At 58.1% G+C, this 23964-nt stretch overlaps 1 protein-coding gene across 20 annotated transcripts in view; it reads right to left on the reverse strand.

Moving 5' to 3' along the window:
• Positions 1-23964, reverse strand: part of MACF1 (microtubule actin crosslinking factor 1) — a 146124-nt gene that overhangs the window by 25315 nt on the left and 96845 nt on the right. For all 20 annotated transcript variants that reach the window (XM_055704174.1, XM_055704172.1, XM_055704171.1 and 17 more), the window contains 11 exons: positions 8194-8355; positions 7886-8056; positions 6788-6954; positions 5824-5983; positions 5037-5363; positions 4316-4400; positions 3174-3415; positions 2810-3016; positions 1884-2003; positions 682-789; positions 64-282 (listed from right to left, as the gene is read on the reverse strand). In XM_055704174.1, coding sequence (XP_055560149.1) covers positions 64-282; positions 682-789; positions 1884-2003; positions 2810-3016; positions 3174-3415; positions 4316-4400; positions 5037-5363; positions 5824-5983; positions 6788-6954; positions 7886-8056; positions 8194-8355 — 1968 coding nt within the window. The remainder of the gene's footprint in view (positions 1-63; positions 283-681; positions 790-1883; positions 2004-2809; positions 3017-3173; positions 3416-4315; positions 4401-5036; positions 5364-5823; positions 5984-6787; positions 6955-7885; positions 8057-8193; positions 8356-23964) is intronic.

The following is a 23964-nucleotide window of genomic DNA, read 5'->3' on the forward strand; positions in this document are numbered from 1 at the left end:
GTGTCTCTGCTTCAGGTAGAAAAACTGATGGCACTGGAGGTTGCAAATGCTGCATCCTCTTACCCTCATGTCCTCCTGCTGCTGCTTGAGCTGCTCGTGATCGATGGCCGGAGGAGGCAGCTGGGAGATGAGGGCTTGTGTCTCCTCGATCCACGGGTTCAGCTCCTCGTAGGTCTCCCAGAACTGGTTGACCAGCACCTGGGCACGCTCCAAGCGAGCGTAGCGCTCCGAGTTGAGCTGGCTCACGGCTTCGTACTGTTGCACCAGGGACTCGGTTTTCTCCTAAAAAAAAAACAACAAAAAACAACCCCCCAAACACCAGAGGGAGGAGAGTTCTAGCAAGGGATGCAAAAGGGCCCAGGAAAAGCGCCAGCTGCACGCTGCGAGCTGGAAGAGCAGGAGGTGCCTTTGGTGGCTTTCCACGCGCACAAGCTGTAATTCCAATTAAAGCAGCCTCAGAAATCTCCACTGCCCCCCCCCCCCCCCATCCCCAAACGCTGCAATAAAAACATGCAATAAAGGAGAGTAATAAATGTAAAGAGATTTCTGCTAACACTGGTGGGAATTACTAAAGATGGGGTAATTTTAAACTACTTCAGCCTGTGCAAGAGCTGAGCATTCGCCTCTCCCCCCCTCGCTGCCTCCCCCCCCCCCCGCAGTGAAGAGCAGAGGGAGGCTCACCTGCAGAACCGCTTTTTGTTCCTCACCACACGTCCCAAAGATCTCATTGCGCTGGCTGAACAGTTCATCCATAGAGTCTTTGTGCCGTATAATGTCGATGGAAAAAGCCTGCAGAAAGGCAACGTCCAAAGAAAAGAAAGAAATCAAGAGCTGAACCGCCCCCCCCCAACCCCTCCGCAGGACCCTCCTGCCCGCGCCCGCCGTAGCAGAGCTCGGCGCCGCAGAGACCACGCAAAACTCAGCACAGGTGTCCTGCGGTGCACTGAAACTCCGGCTGAAAATGCAGGCGACCGCCTGTTTTTGCCACGACTCACCACACATCAGCCTCGCTCTTTCAAAGGGCTGACAACAGCTCTTCAAATGAGGTAGCGGCCCCTTTCCACACCCAGGGTCCTCACGGGGGCAAAAGCTCTGCCACCCGCTTGTGAGCGAACACGTGAACCCCCCCGAAACGCTGCTTTCCAAAACTGCACCTACCAATAACTTTGCCATTCCCAAGGTCCACGCCATTAACAGTGGGAAGCCAAGCTGAGCTCAATTTAACTCAGTGCTCAACGGTTCAGTCCCCCTCCTTTATAACAATATCCTTTTTTAAAAAAAAATTTATTTGAAAAGCCAGTAAGCCTGTACACTGGTCTGACTGCCGGGGCTGGTAAGGGAAGAAAAGGGCCGTTTATTTAAAGTGCATGCTCTTTCAGGCATGAGCTCATCTCAAAGATATAAAAAAAAAACAACCCTGCGTCTCTTTGTTCCACGTCTGGCTGCCGGGAGGGAAACGAGGAGTCCCCCACTGCAAGGAACAATGAGCAAAAAGCAAATGTAAAAGCACCCTCATTAATCAATATATACATTTCTCTAGATCCTTCCTGCTGCCAGCGCCTGCAAGCGCCAGGCAGAGCTTGCTGGCAGGGAAAGCCTTCGGAGGGAGCAGCTCACGAGGGGTCCGGGCAGAGCACCCATCCAGCCCTAAACGCCCATGCGAAGGTTTCGGCTCCTGCAATGGAGAGGAGCCTTTTTCCCTTCAAAGCCCAACGCTTCATTCCTCTAAATCCTCTTTCCGCCTTGTTTTTTTCCTTTTACTTACCAGGGACAAGCGTGGCATCTCTCCCAGAGCTCTGGGCTCAGCGCTCCAGGGCAAAGCCGCTCCCCCAACCCACCAGCCCATCACCCAAACCGCATCCCAGCGCATCCCCACCACGTACCTTCTGCACCTGCAGCTGAGCCGTCGTCTGGTCTTGCTCCAGGCGGATGGGCCCCAGAGCCATCAGCTTCCGCGTGGTCTCCGCCACCCAGGCCAGCTCCGCGTCTGCCGCCTGCTCGTACTGGTACAGGGGGAGAAGAGAGGCGGCACGGGTGAGTGGTGGGCAGCAGGGATGGAGCACGTGGCAGGCTGGGGATGGTGGGAGACACGGGGGGACACAGGGGGGAAACACCTCCCTGGGGTGTGTGTGGGGGACACAGGCTTCTGACTCCATGTTCCCCTCCGAGAGGAGCCGCAGCCCCTGTCCCAGGGCTGGTGGCTCCTGTGGCTGCTCTGGGGGCACAGAGCATCGCTGCACCAGAGGTGCTCAGCGCAGCAGGGCACGGCCGAGCAGCCACCTTCCCCTACCCCCCGCCACCCGCAGGGAAAGGGACACGTCTGTTCAATGCTGGCACGTCCAGCTCTGCGGAGCCAGCGCTGCAAGCCAGCGCGAACAGTTATTCACAGCGCTCCACAGCCTCCGCTCCGTTCAGAACAAGCCTTTTTTTCAGAGAACCGTCCGCCTGGAACAAATCCCCGTGTGCTATCGCAACAGGGAATGACGTTTTTCCAAGTCTGGAAGTCACCTGTCATCGGTTTTACACCATCTACATCACCCATGCGAGCCAAAGCCGGTGGCAGGATAACGGGGTGCTGCAGCGGAGTTATCCCATCCAAACCACACACAACGGGACGGGTCAGGAGCCGGCCCCGCTGGCACACGCCGTTCGTTTCCCATTCATTTTCCATTCCAAATGGGATTTGGCCCCCGCATCGGGATGTGCTCGCTACCCCCTCCTGCCACCACCACGCTGCCTGCAGAGCCCAGCCGCTCGCTCCCACACTCCCAAGAAAACCCGTCAGCCTCCGGCTGGGTTATTCAATTACCTGCTGAGACCTCTGAATAGCAGCATCGATCTCTTCCACCCTCTGCTTGATGGTGTCGCTGACCAGCTTGTAGCGCTCGTTGGTGTCTGACACCAGTTTATCCAGCCCCTCGCGGGCTCGCCAGGGAACCAGCTCCAGGAGAGCTCGGCTCACCTCATTCACCGTGTCCAGGACAAGCCTGTGCTCCATCACCTCCTTCTTCAGCTCCTGTGGAAGGTACCCATGGACACGTGTCCTTGTCAGCGCTCTGCAGGTGACAGCCCCCTCCAGCTCCTCCCCAGCCTCTCGGGAACAGCCAGCGAATTCCCGGCTGGCTCCCACCCTCACGTACCCGTCCCCCCAGTGCTGCTCCAGCAGCCCCCACCTTTTGCCTTTGCTGGAACTGGGGTATCTGCTCGCCAGCGGGGGACTGTCCCCCGCTGGAAGCCAGCTCATCCTCCACTTTGCTCATCCAGCCGGTGAGCTCCTCGTGCGTGGACTGGAACTTGGTGGCCAGCTGCCGAGCCTGCTCCAGCGTGCGCAGCGCTTTGGAGCTGGCGGCGGTGATGTCCGAATAGCGGGTCTTAATCCCATCCAGCTTCTCCTGGATCAGCAACACCTCCTCCCCTGCGAGACAGCAGCAAGGGGCGAACGATGTGGGGCTGGCGGGGCTGCAGGATGGCTCAAGCAGCCACCTGCCTTGTGACACACCCCCCCCCCCCCAATTTAAATAGCAAATTTCAGTCTTGCTTTTCTTTAGGTCAGTGCAACTTTGCAGCCTGTTTTTACAGGCAGGAAGCTGCTCTCAGACCCTGGAATGGGATGGAAGCACGCTGCAAAGCCTGCCTTTGCCCCAAGCCCCTAAGCCACCACAACCCAGTTCTCAACTAACGTGTCACAGCTCCAAGCAAAAAACTCCAGTTTGCTCTTTACTGCTCTTTCTGAGGACAAGAAACTGCAAGCCAAATTCTTTGTCACCACTCTTCCTGCTACACAGCTCCCACAAGGACAGAGGTCCGTCCATCTGCTCCGAGCAGACCACATCTGAAGGAAATGCATCGCCCCGACCTTTCTTCCCACTCATAAACATAAACTCACACCCACGTGGCAACAGCAACAACTGCTCAGTATGGGAAAGCAATATTAGGAAAGGTCTGGGTGTATTTTTAACCTCTTTCCATGTGATTTAGCAGCTGGATGCAAGGAAAAAAACCCTCCCTCGCGTTGCAGGGCTGCTCAGCGCTGAGCATCACCACGCCGGCGGTGGGAACTGCCTGCTCATGAAGCTGCAAGGCTGGTGCTTGGGATCAACCCAGTGCTAAGCGGGAGCACTTGTGGCTCGGCATCCAGGTCTGGATGCCAAACAGCTACTTTGGGAGCATCCAAAAGGAAATTAGACCTGAGGGAGAACAGCCTGCCCCAAACAACGTATCCCTGCAGAGTATGGACTTCCCAGGGCAGATCATGTGGAGGATGGGGGGCTTTGCAGAGCCCCCACGCTGAGCAGAGTGTGGTAACCAGTGTTACCTGTGGTTTGCTTCAGCAGAGCTTGCCCGTTTCTAATGGCTTGGTCCACGTTCTTCTTCCTGTTCAAGATTTCCTCATTCAAAGCCTGGAGAGAAAATCAAACTGGGGTTATCCTCCCACAGGCAGCTCCCTGCATCCTGCCGGCCAGAGACGCTAAGGGGAGCAGGAACTGCTCCTACTGAGCATGGGAAGGGAGGACCACGGATCTGATACTTGGCCAGTATTCCGGCTATGGGAATTACTGGGATTTCTGGGACCCGAAGGCTCAAAGCTTAGAGCAAACCCATCCCAACCCACTGGATAAGTGTCACCAAAGAACTTGCCCTTGTGTTAGACATAACCTCACTCTTGAAAAGAGCTTGCATGGCCCCTGGGGAGTGGAAGCAGACGGCTTCCTCGGTGGCCAGCCTGGCTTGGAAAACCCACCGGGCTTTTCAAGTTCTCATTCTTGGAAACAGCATCCAGCTTTCTAAAGGCACAGGGTGGCCAAGCTCGCTCAGACATTGTTCACAAAGCAAATGAATCATTTGAAGTTCAAACCAATTTTTGGGGCCACAATTATTGTTTTTAACACATGAAACCTCTTTACGCTCCTCCAAGCCTAGAAGGGAACCAGCAGCGGAACAAGCTTTGCGAAATTAAAATCAGACCAGAAACGAAAATCAAACCAGCTAAATGCAACAAAATAAACAACATAAAGATGGAAGAAAATGGAAAATACCAGCTGGTCGGCATGCTGCTTCTGCAGGACGTCCCGTTTGTAATCCTTTACGGATACCGAGCCGAGCTTGTCCTCGACCTCAGCGAGCCAGTTGAGCACTTCCACCTCCTCCTCCCCAAAGAGCCTGGCGTTAGAGAGCGCCTGATCCAGCAGTGCTGCCTTCCGGCAGCACCGGTCGTGGACCTCACCGTAGCGGGTCTGCAGAGACTCTAACTTCTCTGCCAGCAGCCTCCGCTCAGCGGCACAGCTCAGGGAGGAGAGGGACTGCCCGACACCGACCGCCCGAGACACGTCAGCCGTGTGGCTCTCTATCTCTTCCTCTAAAGCCTGAATGCCGGGAGGATAAAATGGACAACAGAAAGGAAAAAGGCGTGAAAAGATGGATTAAACAAAAAAAAAAAACCACAACACAACAAACCACAAACCAACAAACCGCAACGTAAAAGGGAAACGGAAACAAGGAATGCGACTGAAGGAATGAAGATGTGAAACCCACCTGTGAATGGGCAAAGTGCATCAAAATAAAAGGAATAATTAAAAGAAACGGAAGAACTGCAATGGTTTTTCAATCCAAAGCCAGGTATTTGCTGCGAGGTGCGAAGCCATCAGTTTAATATTTAGCCCCACTGGTGGGTTAGGGTTTGCAGCCTTCTCTGTACATGAAGCAGCCTGGGGAACTCCTGCGATACTTCTCTGTGCCAAAATCCCTCCGGCCATGGCAGAAACGGCCACTGGACCCAATACCAACCACCTCCATCAGCAGCTCCCACGCACGCGCGGGTCCTACCTTGTGCCGACTGATCTGCTGCTGGATTTTGGCCGTCTGGGTACCGATGGGCTCGGAGTTGGCCAGTTTCTTCTCCGTCACCGACAGCCAGTCCGAGACGGGCTCTGTGGTTTCGTGGAACTGCTTTGCCAGGACCAAGATGTCCTCCAGCTGCTTCTGCCTATAGCAAGGAATAAAAGGCTAAGGAGCGGCTCCCCGCCAGAGCCCAGCATGGGAAGCAGCTTGGAGTACTAGGAAGCAGGAACCAAAGCAGCCTCGCTCCAAGCAAGGTCAGACACTGCGTCAGGCAAGCTGCAAACACAAAAATCAATGTGGAGAAACTGCAAAATAAGCTTTTTCCTGCAGCTGTGCCTTTAGGGTCCAGTTGCCCCCCCCAGGGAGGCAGCAGAAAGGCTCCCCTGTTGTGCTGCTTTTCTTATCACTGCATCTCCCAGATCCTCCGATGCGCCCAGCTCGTGGCCAGGCTCTCCGTGTTTCAGAGCTGCCCAGCCCCCCTTCAAAGGCAGCCCAGCACAGGTACACGTCCTAGCTGGACACTCTATCTAGCTGGCAGTGATCTAAAACACTGGGAGGGTCAAATCTGGCCCTCTGAATTGACTTCATAACCTCAACTACTGGTTTACGTAGCAACAAGTAACTCATAAACGACATTCAGGCAGCAGAAAGGTGTCAACAGGATGCTGCCGTTAAAGCTAAACGTTAATGCTTAAAGGAATAAAAATAACATCCATTCTCTGCAGGGAATTTGTTTAATCTGAGCTCTTCCCTGCCATTGTAAAGCACCGCTATCAACTTCAGCTCCCAAACAGGCTTTGATTTCTCATGTTTTCCAGCTGTTTCCAGGATGTATCTGCACAGAAATCTCCACCAGTTTCCCACGTGTTGTAACCCCGAGCCCCAGGGCATCAGGAATGGCCGGACGAGCCGGCCCCGTGTTTTTGGCCATCGGCACAGACCCCCTCACCTGCCGGCCGCCCTGCCCAGCAGCCCTGCCCAGCGGCGCTCCAGGCTCTCCAGCTGACCCACGATCTTCTCCCGGTCCGCCGGCTCGGCCGACTGCGCGATCCTGCCGCCCTCCGCTTGGATCATCTCGACGGTGGCTTTGCGATCGTCCAGCAGTCGCTGGAGCAGCTTTAGCATCGGCAACGAGACGAAGGAGGATAAAAGTTACCAGATTGGATCAGCAGAACCTCTTCTAGCCCTCAGAGAGATGCGACCTCCAATGGTGGCTGAAAACCACCATAAGCGGGGGGCTGGGACCAAAGCCAGCCCAGTGGGACAGCCTCTGCCATCAAAACCAGTTCAAAAAAAATAGAATAATAATATGCTTTAATTTGGTCAGCCTTGAAGTGGTCAGGCAGTCGGACTAGATAGTCACTGTAGGTCCCTTCCAACTAAAATATTCTGTTTTATTCTGTTCTAGAAGAGATTCAAAGCACCCCTGCACCAGACAAGTTTTCAGGGGCTTCCCCATCCCCCCACCCCTCAAACTCCTCAAGTTTTTTAACTTTCATTTTAAATAAATTTCCTCTTCAAAGTCTCCGTACGTCGGACCAAGCCTCGGTAAGAATTCATTTCTAAAACCTTTAGCCACAACCACGCTTGAACTTTCATCCGCCTGCTCACGAGGGCAGGCGCCGACCCAGGCTGTTATCTCTGCAAACACTGGCACGCCTCGCCGCAGCTCCTACAGCTTGTACATTCGTGTTGTCCAAATAGCCAAACCGGTACCTATGCCAGCTCGCTCCTGACGCTGCAGAATTACCAGCACAAACAAAACTTAAGGCTGGAAAAACACGGCCGACCAGCAAAACCAGCAGGAAACTTCAAGAGGCAATGGGACGATGAATTAACGCTGGCGATTCAGACGATGGAGATAGCAAGCGTGGGCAAACGAGCTGCCTGTTTATGACGGTAGGATGTGGAGACCCACCGTGAATGAAGCAGGCTTGTGGACATCCCAGCTACGCTTTATCTGCTGCAGCTGGACCCCCCCAAATATTGCCTGGCTGTCCCAAGCTCCCCCTCCCACCGAGCCCATCGTTGCCCTGTGCCCGCTCACCTTCTGCTCCTGGATCTGGGCTTTCACCACCTTGTACTCGGCAGAGGGAGGTTTCTGGTTGGAGATGAGCTCCTCGGTGTCTGCCAGCCAGCTCAGCAACGGCTCCAGGGCGTCCTGAAACTTCCCACAGTGCAGCAGGGCTTCTTGCAGCTGAGCAACTCTTTGGGCCACCTGCATCCCAAAGACAAGCCCATCGCGTGGTCAGGCACCGACGCCGGAGCCTCAGCTCCCTGTCGATGACCCCCTTCTCCCAGCAGACCCCAACGGGGCCAAGAGAAACCAGTTAGAGCCCGTCCCCACGCTCCCACCTTCTTGTTGAGGGTGTTCCAGCGGGTGTTGATTTCTTCCATGTCATGCTCCAGCCCTTGGACATCACAGTTTTTCCCGGCGCTTTGGATGAGTCCTTGACCAACTCCATTGACTTGCTGTAGTTTTAGCTGGAGAGGATCCACTTGCTCCTTCTGGAACAGCTGGGGATGGGAAGTGTGGGAGAGAAAAGGTATTTATAACCCGTGAGCTGCTCTTACAGCCCCTCCATCATTCGACAGATCAAACAGGCTTTCTTCTCTAGAGAACACACAGTAGCTACTTGCGCTGATTTTACTAGAGTTGTGTAAGTTTGTCGAAACTCCTCCCTCACCTTGACCCAGTAACACAGATGTCACAGGCATTTGCTTGGAGCACAGCTTGGGGTCCACACGCATCCATCTCTGCTTTTTAAATGGGAAAATCCCTTTTTTCCAAGCACCAGAGTGAGGTGGAGAGAGCAAATGGTGGAAGAAATGAGAGCATTGGCTCTGGTCAGCCATCAGATTGGGAAATAATGCTCCCGGGGAAAAACCCAAAGCAATTCTCACAGTGATGCTATTGAGAACAGAGACCTGACATCACATGAGTTTTGTTAACCACGAAATTACAGACACTGAGAAGCTAGCTGGATTTCGAAAGACAAAGGCAATAGGCAATTAATGTGCTAGTCATTTACCGCACCGCGTATTTGGCATGGTCCTGCCTGGGAATCCTGTGGGGAAAAGCTTTTAAAACCAAAAAAGATTTGATAGGGAAGGGGGAGGAGAGCGAATGAAGCTCCCCATTGTAAAGAGAGGCAGCAGGGAAAATCCTGTTTCCGCAAAGGAGATAAGTGCTCTTTATCAGAGCCGTGGATCTGCTGCAGCCACCCGCTGGCGCGGCCACCCTTGCACGATTGCTCTCCAGCACTTGCCGGGGTGGCTGCAGAGCCCGGTCCCAAGGGATGAGCCTGCTGCTCCCCCGTAGCCAACAGCACAAGCCCCCCAAAAAGGGAGCGGAGCCCTTTATCGCTTGCTCTGGTCCCCTGGGCCACCAGCCCATCCAGAGCACAGGTCACCCCGAGCCAGCGCTGGCCGGGAGCGCAGCCCTCGGCCCTGGCACAACGTTTGCTCTTTGGGAAGCGGAGGGGATGGCTGCCAGCCGCCTGCTTTCTCAAGCGTGCCTCGTCCTCACGTGCCCGAGAACGTACGGACATGGACAGGATCGAAAAATTCCCACCGGGATGCAAGATCTCACCGAGCAGAGCAACGGCTCATGGATGGCACAGCTCTCCGGCAATCACTTTTGTCTCCGAAAGAACACAAGGCAGGCAACCCCCCCGGCAAACACATAAAAAACCCCAAACACGCCAAAAAAAAAAAGTTCCCAGCCTGCGCAACAGGGGCTGCTTTGACTTTCTGCATCCTGGTTTTGAAGAAAAAGCGATTTCCTCCCACTGGAGCTCAGCAAGTCAAGGGCAGGGAGGTATCGCTCCGGGACACGAACCCAAGGGTGTGCTGGCAGACACTGTCCAGAGCTGTTTGCTCAGGGAGAATTATACCACGGTTATAGGAAAGAAACGGTGACATGAAATCATCGATTCCCCGGCTGCTTCTCCTGTTACTGTTTATATATGGAGCTGGCTGTTAGAGCAGCCAAACCCACAAAAGGGCCAGGCTGATAAGTCTGGCATGTGGGGCTGGGTCCGAGCCCTCCACACGCTTGGAAAACAAACTCCAGGGCTTTGGAAGAGGACGGGCAGGGAGGGAGCTCTGCTGAAATCCCAGCCATGGCGCCGCGGGTACCTGCGCCGCGTCCATCGGCGCAGCCCAAGCGCGTGCTGCTGCACAAGGCTTGGTACAAAGGCAATGACACCAACGGCCGGAGGAGCGAGCGTGTCCAACGCACTTGTTTTTCTTGGCTCGTCAAAGATTGCAGGGATTTAGTTCGCTAACCTCCCCGTGACTCAGCGTGGAAACAAATATTGAACATCTAGCTGGGCAGGGGAAGGTGCAGGGCGAGGTGTCCTGCCTTGGGGAAGGTGCTGGACAGGCATCTTGGCGAGCAGGACATCTGCTCTGTCACACCTCCTCCTCACTCCCAGAAGTACTTCCCAAAGCATTCCCTCTCTTTCTGCTTCCCTCCTCTCCCAGGCAGCTGCGCTCCTTAACCCCACCGCTGCCGAACACCGAGCCCAGCCCCACGGTGGGAAGAACCAGCGTCATCCCAGTGCAGACACGGAGCTGCCAACACCTCCAACAGCGTTTGAGCAAAGGGAAGATTTATGGGGTTTAACAATCAGAGACGCTGCACCTAAAATGAGGGTCCCATCAGCAGGGACAGGCTGACACCAAAGCAGTGAATTTCAGACCGACAATGGCCAGAACCGATGGCTTTTTCCCTTGCCAAGGTCCACACCAGGTGCCCCAGCCCACACAGACCCCCCCTCCCCATGAAAACATCGCTCCAAGCCCCTCCACATGCACTTCTCAAAAGGGTGCCGCAGCCCAAAGGATGAGTAATTGTTACCAAATCGGGATTTTCGGCGCTGACTAACTTCTGATGTCTCCTTAGTGATATTTCTCCCTAATCCAGATGGCAGTAAATCAGCGCTCGGCTGTGGGAACTCCACCACCGAGGACTCTCTGGGCAAAAACTGCGAGCACGGCACGGCAAAGCAAATCCCCAAAGGGCAGAGAGAATTTGAGCCCCTTCCCGCATCCCGCACGCTTTCGGAGCCTCAGCACCTTATTGCTCACGTAAAACGCTGCAGGAAGCGGTGACTGCACAGGACAGGAATGATTTGCGCTTAATTTGTTTTACAGGATTCTCTCTTCCGACATTATTTTCTGCTGCAAAGACGGGAGCCACCCTGCCAGAACTCAGCCAGGTTTTTCTGAAGTCTGTGATTTGTGTCTGAGTGATCAACATGTACTTTAATAAGCCGAAAAACTTGAAGACAATAGTTCAGGTCATCAAGCAGTGATAATTTTTTACCTCCCCTACTAATAAAAATACACAATTCCCCTCCCACCGAAACTTTTTGCCTGCCAAATCCAAGCTAAACTCAGGAGGGAGAGGGCTGTTTCAAAGCCTGAACCCCCAGATCGTGGCCACGCGTTACGGAGCAGGTTCCCATCTCCCACCCACCCCTCAAGTGCAAAATAAAGCGATTTCTGTGCCTGAAACCCGGTCTGCAAGTGCCTGGGCAACAAATACCTCGTTATCTGGAACGAATCCATCTGGTAGAGCGAGAGGCCCTTCTGCGACGGCAGCGGTGGCGAGGGGTCCCTCCGTGCCCATGGGCACCTCTCCCTCGCCGGGTGCCGGGGAAGGGGCACTGCCGCATCTATGGGGATGGTGGGTGTCCCCCAGCACGGCCCCAGGGGGGGTTTGTGCGGTGGGTGCCACGGCAGAGGGTGCTCCTGGAGGGTGCACATGGAGCTCTGGGATGGCGGGTCCCTCCAGGGTGGGTGGGAAGGTGGAGGGGGGACCCTCCACGCCTGGCAGCATGGAGGCACCATCCCAAGCTGTCACCTCCGCTGCGGGTGTTCTCGCGATGGGGTTATCCTCCAAAGCCAGCGCTTCGGTGGATAGGTGCTCCAGGATGGGCGGCACAATCGAGTTGGCAAAGTCATCTGTATCCTCCAAGGCTGCTATTGGCCCCCCTGCTGCCAGTGGCACAGGGCCAGCGCAGAGATCCCCGACGCCGGAGACGAGGGGGTCGGCTGCTTGTGGTGGCACAGTGGCAACAGGCACGTCAGCAAATGGTGGTGGGGCATCCAGAAGCTCTTCCACTGCCAAGGGCATGGCAGCGGTGGTGGCATCTGGAGGTGGGTGCTCAACACACAGTTCCTCAGCATCCATGGTAGGATCCCCAGCGGCTGGTGGTACCTCCTGAGCCTGGGGCTCAGGGACAGCCATGTCTCCTGGTGTTGGTAGGTCGGTTGGAGCAGATAGCCCCCCAACATCCCATGGGATGGCATCGGGAGCAGACTGCCCCGCAATGGGCAACATGCCAGGAAGCTCTTCTGGGGCGACTGGGCTGGCAACACGTGGGACCTCCTCACCCAGCACCACGGTACAGCACCGCGCCGTTGGCTGGTCCTCCCAGGCACAGGCAAACAGCAAGTCCAGGTCTCCCGGCTGCAGGATGGCTGCCGATGCCTCCCCGTGCATGACAGCCACCTCCATGGGGGACCCCTCGGTGTGGGCAGCCCCTTCGAGAGCCAGGCCCTGGCCTGGGGGAACCATTCCCCATGGGGGGGCCTCAACAGGTGCCGGGGATGTCACTGGAGCCTCGTAGCCTGGCTCTGATGCAGAGCCAGCATGGAAAGGTGGCAAAGAACCATGGCAAGCATCCCCACTTTCTGCCGGATGAATCTGGCCCTCAACTCCATCACCCTCTGATCCCAAATCTGTGGCTTCATCCTCAGAAGCCAGTTCTGGGAGATCCCAGTTGGTGAGCGCAGTCCTCCCGGGCAGAAGATGACAGCTCCCAAAAGGACCTGTCCCCTCAATGCTGGCCTCGTGCTGAGGGGAAGACCCCAGCTCCTCTGCCACTGTGTCGGAAGCTGGGGGCTGGCGGGGGGACAGCCCAGCCGGGGACGCTTGGCTGGGACACGTCTCCTCGGGAAGCTGCGATGCTTCACCACCAGGAACCAGCAAGTCTGGGTTATCTTCACCCCACCCCACCTGAGCGTCGTCGTCACCAGCTCCCTCCAAGCCAGAAGCTGGCCACGCGCCTGTCTCAGGAGATGGCATCCAACCAGCCACCAGCACTGCCACTGCGCAACCGTCCACGAGCTCCAGGTCCACCAGTGGGTCAGGTTCATCCTCCTCCACTGGTGCCGGCGAGCACTGCCGGAGGGAGCCTGGCCCTGCAGTGGCCACAGGGCTGGGTGATGCCCCTCCGTCCGAGTCGGTCGGGGTGACAGCTGAGGTGTCCCTTTCTGAGAAGGGCTCTGTCGCCGGCTCCAGCGTGCTCAGCACCTGCGAGCTGCAGGTGACATCAAAGTCCTCCAGGTCCGACACGACAGCAGAGTCTGAAGCGCTGATGTCCAATGGGGCCCCACGCTGACGCGCTTCGACTGCAGCCCCGGCCAGTTTGGCCGAATCTGGGTCCAACCCCTCCGAGTCCACTGGGGACACCTGAACCTCCAGGCAGCTGGGGACAGCCCCATCGCCCTCGTCCTCGTTCAGGCACTGCTCTTCCAGCTCCAGGAACATCTGTACAGAGTCTGTGTCGGACAACTCAGGGCCTGCGGGGCTGGCCGAGCGCTCCGAACCCGGAGCAAAGTCCTCAGCCTCGCACTGCACCGCCGCATCCTCGGTACAGCACGCGCTGCCGGCCCCCCCCGGGGACCCACAGGACCGGGAAGTCCCTGGGTTGGGGGCAGAGCCGTCCGCTGGAACAGCGAATTGTTCCCTTTCTTCAGAAATATCTGCCAAGCAACAGCTCTTCTTCTCCTCTGCCACCAGCACAGCCTTTCCTCTCTCTGACAGCGTCGCCTCCTCCCACTCCTCCATCATCACCCAGCGCTCGTCCTCCTCAAATCTCAGCTCAGACTCCGTTTTCTCCCTGAGATTGGAGGTGATGAGAATATCCAGTCCCGCATCCAGCAGCTCTTCGCTAAGGCACGGAGAGAGGTTGACGTTCTCCACTGTACAGTCCGACTCGGAGGCCTCCAGGGTCTCCTGGTGCCCATCGCTGAGGCTTCCCTTGATGAAATTTTTCCTGGCTCGTGGCCAGGTGGCACTAGGAAGCCGGCGTGCCCTAGCCGGGTCCCCAACACAACCGCGGCCATCACCAGCGTTCAGCAGGGTCTGGCGCTCATCCCGGGGACCGCCATAGCCATCTGCACCGAACTGCTTGGCCGTCAGAGCCTCTGCCGTGCCGGATGACTTGGAGACGTGCTCCAAGGTGAGAGACTCGGACATGGGCTCACCGTGGTCGGGCTGGCCCGGGTGCTCGGTCAGCATGGCGCTCGACTCCCGCTTATCCCGCAGGGAAGGGTTGGAGGCGCCCGCTTCCGACACCTCGCTCAGCGAAGCCCCCATCCTTTCTGCAAATTCGGTGAAGTTTGGCGGCATGAAGGATTTCCATGACCGCCGGTTGACGTTCTCCTTCCTCTCGGGGTTCGGTCGTCTCCTTGGGGGAGCTGGTGCTGGCTTGGAGACGTCGCTGCTGAGCTTCAGCGCGTCGAAGATGACTCGCTCGTCCAACTTCTTCGCTTCTGGCGCCCTGGACTCGAAGACGTTGGCAGCTCCGAGAGTCCCATTGCTGGATATGGTGCTGCTGTCCCCCTTGCCGAGGGTGCTCTTGGAAAGCTGGTTGAGCTTCGATCCCTGATCGATTTGCTCGTTAATTCTCATCGTGTCGTATATCGACCTCTGGGGCACGTAGCAATCCTCTATATAACCATCTTCCTCCTCGCCCTTCCCCAGGCAAGTGCGGTTCTGCCGTAAACAGTCTGGCCGGCTCAGTGGTTTGCCCATGCTCTCGTCCTCACGGGTGACAAAACCACCCCGGCAACTTTTCGCCCGCCACCGCAGGAAGCATCACACTGCCAGCAGGTCCCCAACCCACCAGTGGCAGCCCCTGATCCCAAAGCAGCCACGCTACGGGGACGGGAGGACGCACTGGCAGCACCACGCCGGCTCAGCAGCCCACCCGGCGGTCCCGAGCAGCGCAACGACGCATCTCATCCCCCCGACTCCCCTACAAAAAAGCCATCCATCAGCAGAAACCATCCGACAGCTTCCAGAAAATATTCCCAATGGCCGTTTGCGACAGAAAAAAAAACCAAACAAAAACCAAGCCAAAGAGTTTGAAGCTCTGAAATTATCCCGTCCGTCCTTCTTTAGTAACAAAGGCACTGCTTGTCCTGGCCGCTCACGTCTCGCAGCCCGAGCGACGAGCGGCTCGGCGCATTTTGAATCCCGTGGAAGTCCAGCTGGTCCGAATTAGCCTCTCCCCCCGACTCTCGTGTTTTCATTTGAACTGAGCTTGTCAGCGGATATTCGGACAAGTTTAAACACAGGAAGTTCTTCATTCAGGGCAAACTCGGAGGTTTCCTGTCTCAAAAACATGATGGCATTGTTGTTGCCGTCATCCCGCCGTGATGCTCGGGGACACCGAAACCCCAAAATCCAGCCGGTGGTGGCAGCGGTGGGGGTACGCGGAGCTGTCCGGAAGGCTGCTGGGGCTGGAGTGTTTTTTTTTTTTCTTCTTTTTTTCTTTTTTCTCTTTCTCCCCAGGAAAAAAAAAAAAAAAAGGCTGGAAAACGCATCCAAAAATGGTAAGGGGATGGAGCGGCACGGAATCCCCCGAGTTGCCGGGAGCTGGCGGGGAGCAGCCGCGGCCGGAGGCGGCTCCTGCTGCTGCTGCTGCTGCTGCTGCTGCTGCCGCTTCCTCCTCCTCCTCCTCCTCCTCCCGGCCCCTCTCGCATCAACTTTCCCGGCGGCCGGCGGCGGGCTGCGGCGGCTCCGCGCCCCCGGGCGGCCCGGCCATGCTGCGGGGGGGGGTCGGCGGGGGCCGGTTCCCGCGGCGGAGGGGGTGGGGGGCGGCGGAACGGGGAGGGGGGACACAGAGCGAGCAGAGCCGCCCTCCCCTTCCCCGCCGCTCTCGCCCCTTTTGTGCGCGGCTCAGCGGCCGGCCCGGGGGCGGGGGGCTCCGCGCCGCCCCCGCGGGCAGCCCCCGGCCGGCCCGGCGGGATGCATGGTGCGCCCGGGCTGCCGCCGCCGCCTTCCTCCTCCTCCTCCTCCTCGCCGCCCGCCGCTCGCCTCTCCTTCCCGCCGGCCGAACAAAAGGCCGAGCCGCGCAGGCCGCCGCACGCCCCGGCCCCGCCGCCGCCGCCAGCACCGGGCTCCCGCGGCGCGGCCAGCCCCGGCGGAGGGCGGGGGCGGGCGGGGGGCGGCACCGCGGGGCGGGGCGGGCGGCGGGACCGGCCCCCTCCCGGGCGCTGCGGCCGCGGCCGCCGCCCCCCCCCGCAGCCCCCCCGAGCGGCCCCGGGAAGGGGGCACCGGAGCCCGAGCCGGCGGGGGTTCGGGGGGGGGGGGGGTCTCCGCGGGCAGCGGCGGCCCCGGGCTGGCCCCTTCCCCGCCCCGCCGGGGCTGGCCCCTCCTCCGGGGGGAGGCGGCAGCCCCCGACAAAGAGCAGCAACGCCCTGGCTCGGTGGCGGCGGCGGCCCGGGCTCCCCCCGCCACCGGCCCCGCTCCCCCGGCCCTTTGTCCGCCCCCCGCCCGGCCTGGCCCCCCCGCCCCGTTTAAAGGCGCTTCCCACCCCAGCGCCGCACTGGGGGGGTAGGACCCGGCGCCCACCCCGTTCCCCCTCACCCCCACCCCTGCACAAAGAACCGACTTCTTAAAATCACCCAAACCCCCACCCACCCACCCCCCGAAGTACCATTTTTCCCTTCCCCGATGCCGCACGGCTCTGCCGGCACCACCAACCCCCCCGCGCCGCCTCCTCAGCCTTAAAAAACTAATTTTTACAGCCTCAGCTCTGGGTCAGCATCATGCTCCCCCCATCCCCATCCCCTCCACCCCCCCACCCCCACCCCACCCCCCCCCGGCCCTTAGCTTGAAGGGATGGGGCACCAAAGCTGTGGGGCTGGGAGAGGGAGGCATCCCAGCCTGATTCACGGCTGCCAAGGGATGCTGAGGGAAGTCACAGACTTGGGAGGAAAAAAAAAAACCAGGAGGGCTGGAAACAGCCTCCACGCATCTCCAGGCAACAACCCGCCCCACCAGCCAGCCGGCCTGCGCCTTCGGGGATGAATTATCGCATCGGGATAAAAATATAAGAAGCCAGGCAGGTGCTCCGATCCATAAAAGCCTGCGCCTCGATAGTGCTGACGGGGGGAGGCTGCGACCTCCGCTTGTGCCTTGTCATGCCACAGCTCCACCAACCCCGTCCCACCCGGCCGTGGTCCAGCCGAAAGGTTGGAGACATAGGAAAGATGGAAAACCTGATTTTTTGGGGGGATGCGCTGCAGGTGCTCACTGTCTCTGCAAACACTGGGGCTTGGCCAAGGTCATGGCACGGCTGAGGCGGGAGCCCACCTTCCCCGTCCCCAAGCCCTCGGACCCTTCATCACCGTGTGCCAGCGGCACAGGCAGCAGCTCCAGCCCTGTCTTCTCCAAGGGACTTTTCCTTTCAGAGAATTCAGACGGGATGTTTCGTGGAAGGGGGAAGGTTCGGGCTATGGAGGCCGAACGCCCGTTAAACCACCCGAAGCGCTCAGCGGGGCCGGTTGCACACCGGGAAATCTCTGGAAACCCCTTTTCTAAGTTCCATCATTAAACACAAGCAAGGAAAAGAGTGGGGGGTGGGGGAGGGCATGGAGACCTGGCAGGGGGTGCGAGCAGCCCATCTGCAGCCCCCCACCGCGGGAGGGGGAGCCCCTCTGCCCATCCGCCCCGCAGACGGACAGCCAGGGCTGGCCAACACTGCAAGAGTGTCCCAAAGCCCAGATTTTTAGACTTGGCAAGGGACACACCAGCTCTCGGTCCCTGTTACGAATCCAGTGCAGCTGAAACAACACGAGAAGGATGGCCTCGCCGTGCCAGCGCTCCGGCAAAGCCGCCCCCGGTTTCCCCGCTACCACCTTGGCCGGGAGCTGGCGGAGCAGCAGCAGGACCGTTACCGCTCCGGGGCCCCTCCGTGAGGAATCCCAGGCATCCGGGCTGGGGCGCGGAGGCTTTTTTGTTCCACTGAGAAGAAGGAACGATCTCGACGTGGAGCTGCCGTTTTCACAGCCAGAAATTCTTTTCCCATTTCCTCACCGAGTCACGTGCCAGAAGCAAGCCAAGTCTTCCTCCAACACATCCCCCCTGTCTCTAACACCATTAGGGAAATATTCGGCGAGTACTGAAGCCAATTAAAAACCTGCTGTGCCTGGCCTGAAGATCCCAGCTGGAGCCCCTGCAAGGTTCCCCAATTCATGGCTTGACGACACCAAGTGCCACCCCAGCGATGGGGACAGAAGCCGAAGGGTGCTGGGAATTGCAGCTGTGGGGCTTTACTCGAGCTTTGCGTTGGCACGAGGGAAGGATGGGGCAGGACACGAAGGTCCCATCTCAGTTTCTGTCCTTTTGGGTGTCTCGGAGCGGCTCCGGCATGCAAAGCTCTGCCAGCACCAAGCACCAGGACTGAAATAAAGGGCTGACGGAGCTTTGGAGCTGCAGCCCCCAGCTCAGGAGAGCGCATCTGCTCACCTCACGGCTCACGGACCCGTGGCGTGGTGGCGGTGGGCAGAACGGACCAGCAGGACCCCTCAGCTGGCTTTTGTTCAGCCACCAAACCTCCTCTCGCCTGCCCCGTTACCGGTACGTCTTGACCAAACCCAAGTTGGGGTTCACTTGGGTGCACAAGGCTGTGGGTGACACACCTGGGCGCTAGGATGCTCGTGCTCCAGCAGCCAGCCCACCCTGGGGAGGGGACCTAACAGCTCTGCCCAGGGCTGTCACCCAGCCCAGCCCCACTCACGCCCCAAAGCCACCCCACAGCCATGTCCTGCAGATAAAGACCCTCAGCCAAAACCCACCCAGAGGTTTTCCCAGCCTTGCTCCAAGTAGGAGCACCCCCATTTGTCTCCCAGACCTGCAGGTTTCAAGCTTCCCTGATATGGCCACTGGCCCCTGAGCGTGGGGACGCGTGCCTTCCCCGTCACGGGGTGATGTCACCCTGTTTACGACTGCATTACATCCTGCCCGCCGCTGCCGCCACTGTTTACGTGGGAAAGCAGTGTTTGGAAACCAATATATTTTTAGCTTTCTTTTAACGCATCTCAGCAGCTGGAAATGAGGGACCGGTGTTATGTGGCAAGCAAGAGAGCCCAGAGATGGCTCAAGATCTCCAACAGACGCGTCACTAACGAGCCCAGGCTACAACCAAGGGCCTTCTTCACCCTCAGAGGTTCTTTAATCTTCACCTTGGTGCTCTCTCACCCTGGGCAGCGCAGCACCCACTCGCCCAGCCCGGCCAAGGGTGGATGCAGGAGAGCTCCTGCCTTTGCACCACGAGCTCTGTCCCTATAGGTCTTGCTGACCGTGTCCCCCATGTCTGACTATGTGTCCCCATGTCTGACTCCATGCGGGTCACCGTGTCCCCATGTCTGACTCCATGTGGGTCACCATGTCCCCATACCCGACTCCATATGGGTCACCGTGTCCCCATACCCGACTCTATATGGATCACCGCATCCCCTATGTCCAACTCCATGAGGGTCACTGAGCCGGCGGCGGCAGGAGGGACCGCTGGACAGGGACACAGTGCCATGTCCCAGCATGGCAGAGGGATGAACCCTGAGCGGCCCCGGCCCAAGGGAGGGACTCGGGATGGGTCTAGCCTCCCTCAGACACTGCAATAAAAAGCACAAAGCTGAATCATGCACACCCAAAATCTGCCTTGGAAACTGCTTCTTCGTTTTTGCTGGGATTCTTACCAGAGGATTCATGTATTTTAAAGCCTTTTGCTTCATCTGTCAGAAGGACAGAGGGACTTTATCCCCCTTTCCATGCCAGTGCTCTCCTCCTTAAACATGCACCTTTTGCCAAATCCTTGCGATTTCATTTCGGCACCACGTGGGCCAGCCCCGAGCTCCCAGGCTAATCCCATCCCACTGTGCTGGGCTGGGTGCTCCCTTATCCTCTCAGCTTATAGCTGACTTCAAATGTCATTTGACGATTCCAAGTCAGGCCTCTGCCACCCTGCCATCCCCCTCTTCAAAGGCTACGGCTGTTCGTGATGCGGGGAGCCCACCCGCCTTTCAAGAGGCGATTAGTAACCTGTAGCCCATTAATTCGGGACTCTCCTCCGCAGCGCTGTGGGAGGAAGCCTCGGCTGGCTCCGTGGGGGTGTCTACCTCCACTGAAAAAGTTTTAGAAAGAGGTTAAAAAAAAACACCTCCTGGAGAAACGTTCTGCAGTTTGGATGTACAAGATGCAGCAAGCACTGTATTTTTAAATTTATTTTATTTTTTCCAAAGGTGCAGGAGCTGCGCCGTAGCGCTTTCCCTGCAAGGCAGCTAATAGAGATGTTGGTAAAAATAATTCTGAATGAAGCTGGGAGCCCACGTGTTACAGCAGCGCTCAGGCACAGCCCCGCACCGTGGCGTTCAGCACTTGATCACTGCGGAGCCTGGGGCTCCCCAGGGACCCCATCAGTGTGCACAGAGCACCCCAAAACAGCCCAGCAGTGATCTGAGCCGGGACTGCGAGCCAAGGGTAGAGCCACTTGCCAGGGTCTCCGTGGCCGGGAGCTCAGCTGGGCACGGCAGCTGCCACCTGCTGAAATGCCCAGTTTTGCCCTCAGCTGCCCAGTTTTCCTGCAAATTCCCCTCCGCAGCTTTGCTCCAGTGCTGCACGAGGGTGATGAAGCACCCTGGGCTCTCCGGCCACCCCTCTCCATGCTGCCAGTGACCCAGCACCCACAGGCAGGGTGCTGCCACCCCAACTGCCCACGCCGGGGTGTGGAAAACTGTGGAAGCTGCTCCTCACCCAGTGGCAGAGTAATTGGGGACAGCAGGGAGAGCTGAGGGATGGGGTGATTAATAAACCGCTCCGGAGGCTCTTTAGGAAGTGAGGTAAGTGCATTATTATCCAGAGAATCCTCTGGATGGGAGACATTTTAAACCACTCCTTCGGCAGAAGAATTGGCAATTGTTCCTGGAGCGCTGCGGTGACTAATCCAAGCCTGAGCTCTCCCCCGGAGAAGCCCCCGTCTGCTCCAGACCCAGCGGCCACAGACACTCCCTTCCCCGGTGGAGCATCCACCCGCTTGGATGCTGTGGGTGATGGGAAAGCCCTGCGTTCGCTCCGCCACGTGCTTCCCCATGGATCCCCCCCGCCATGGCCAGGTCCCACCAGGACCGGTCTCCTCTCCCTCCTCTGCGCAGCCTTCGCAGACAAAAAGCTTCCCATCTCCTCCTCCCTCGGATCCTCAGCTCTCCTGGTCTTATGCAAAGCCGGTATTTTTAGTATCTCCTGGAAACACTGCAAAGTGTCACCACCACCAGCTAATGAGCGCTCCTGCGAGAGGACATTCCTACGGCCACCTCCCTCCGCTGAGACCTGCCAGGGTCACCAAAGCATCCGCAAGCGGGTGGCACTGGAGCAGGGACCCAAGCCGGCTCCCGAAAGGGACCATTTGATCACTGGTTAATTGTTTTACAGCCAAGAAAAGAAAGAAAAGAAAAAGCCCAGCTATTGATCCAGTTGGTCTCAGCAGCTCTTGGCTTAATTCGCTCTTGTTCTCGGCTTTCTTGGGATCAGGGACGTGCCTGTGCCTCTCTGCCTGCCCACCGACAAGTCGAGGTCACAACCCACCCGTGGCTCCCCGAGGAACAAGCACCGGCACCACTCCCTTTGGGAAGGACGAGCTCCAGGGGCACGTTTGCTCTTCCCGTTGTGATACAATTTCTTTCCAAGGAATGAGGAGGCTGCAGAGGCCACTCACGCTCAAGTGCCTCTTGTGCAAACACGTTTATTTACAACACGCCCAGATGACCAGGTTAGAAGTGCACCAAACGCCAGCAAGGCTTTGCAGCTCCACTTAGACCACTCACCCCAGCCAGGGTCGGTGACAGCCCCGTCACCCGTCACAGCCTGCGCTTATCACCCCCCATTTATCATCCTCTTCTCTGACGAGGGGAGATGGTGCCTTTAAGGCAGCTTAACAGCTGTCAGAGAGGAGGCATTTTTGCGTGTGTTGCTGATGCTGAAAATACTAGCCAGAGATACTTTAAGTAGGTCTGGAAAGCGTTCAAGGAGAAGACACCGTGGTGCAGCCTGTCCCCGCTCCCAGCCCAGTCCCACCCAGCTGCTCCCAACTGGACGACTGTCGGGAGCCGCATGCATTCCTCCGGGGGCACAGAAGGGTTAAAAATACCCTCAGCCACGCTGGGGCACAACAAGTGGCAGAGTGTCCCTTCCCTGTCCCATCCCAGAGACCCACCTCCCCTCTCCCACCCAGGCTAGGGGGTGTCTCCGGCTCTACGATGGGGTGCGGAATTACCAAAAAAAGCCTCCCCGGAAGGCTGGGTTGGGTGCACGGGCATCGCCTGCGAGCACACGTGCCTGTTGGTGGCAGCTAACATGCTGTCTCAAGAAATTAAGGCTGTCAGCATAAGTGCTTTGGTGTGAACGCCTTGCCTCGTCAGCACACGGATTCGTTCCTGCTCTCCAGTTCAGCCTGGTCATCCCGAGCTGGGATGCCAGTTCTCTGCCCATCCTCGAGAGCGGCTCTGCAGGGCTGCCGGTCCCGGAGATAGAATCACAGAATCCTTTAGGTTGGAAAGGACCCCTAAGATCATCACATGCGCATCTTACAAAGGAAGACCACAAAATGCCATTTGTACCGTCAGGGACCACGCTGGTCCACAGCCCCCCAAGCAGCGCGCTCTGCAAACTGGGATAAACTGGGAAGCACCCACCCGTTTCAGTCCTCCTGCAAAATAACCCCTGTGTGACACCACACAGCGCTGGGCTCTCAACACCCCATCGCACATCTCTCCCTGCCGCCGATGCCCCGTGCAACGACAGCGGGTCACAGGGGGGATGCAACGCCTGTGAGCCCCCTCGTCCCCCGGGGGCCACGTGCCACTCCCTCACCTGAAACGTGGCAGCACCTGGGAGAAGCCCAGGGACAGTGGGCACCAGGCAAACGGTTATTAGCAACGGCGGCGTTTCTGATAGCGCCGTTGAGTCAGCTCCCTGGCTGGAAGGTTGGGGGAATGAAGAGTCATAAATAGAGCACCGGAGAAAGCCAATGTCCCTCCTGCCGGGGAGGGAGGCGGCGCGGGGAGGGCGCCGGAACTCGCAACCAGCGCTGGCTAATTGCCGCTTTTACTTAGGGTGAAGCGTGGAGGACCCGGAGCAGGGTTAGAGACAGCGGCATCTGAGTGGCAAGATGAGTAACGCTGGTTAGGGCTTTGCTTACTGCATCACCCCTCCTGGGATCTCTTTCCTGATTTTTTTTTATTTTTATTATTATTTAAGCAGACAAAGAGTGTGCTGGAGGCACAAGGGCTCCGTGGGCTCCAGCTGACCTGACCTGCTCTAAAATAAATTGGAAGTGCGGCTTCAGTTGTTGCTGTCTAGGGATTTTCCCTCCCCCTTTCCATCGTCCAGCACAAACCCTTTATTGGCGTGAAGGAGTGGTGCCCGAGCTCACTGCATTGAGCAACTCCAGCTTCAAATAACCTCCCCCAAAATCTGCGGCAGGAGCCCAAAATCCCTCCATCTCTTCCCTCCGCTCCCCACGACCCGCCCTGGCAAAGCCGTCTCCGGCGAGGGTCGGACACGGCAGCGCCTCGCTCCCCGCAGATCCCCTGCTGCTCCCCCTCTCCCCCCCGGCTGGGGCGAGGGTGGGGTTTAATTAATACTCGGAGGCGAGATCCTGGATAAGCGGCATGCCGTGTGCCAGCTGCGGCAGGTCCCGGCTCGCCAGCATTCCTCGCCGTGCCCCGCCGCCAGCAGCCGTGGGGTGCAGCGCAGCTGCGGGGATGGCGGGGGCTGCCGGCGCGGCACTGGGAGGGGACCGGCAGGTCAGTGGTGGCCCCGTCTCCATGCCTGCTCCCCCTCAGTCAAGGGCACCTGCAGCGATCTGAACGTGATGGTGACCGTTTGGTTATGCCAAGGTTGATGCTTTTCCTTGGGTTTCATTTTGGGATGAGTTCTCCAGGCTCTTGCAGAAATCCCTTCTGGCTGTAGAGCACAACCGGGAAGGCAGGCAGGCTGCCCTGGTTCCTGCTCTCCTCTTCATCACGGGGAGGAATGCATCGCCA

This window comes from Falco cherrug, chromosome 3, assembly GCF_023634085.1.
Source record: "Falco cherrug isolate bFalChe1 chromosome 3, bFalChe1.pri, whole genome shotgun sequence".
NCBI classification, from domain to species: Eukaryota; Metazoa; Chordata; class Aves; order Falconiformes; family Falconidae; genus Falco; species Falco cherrug.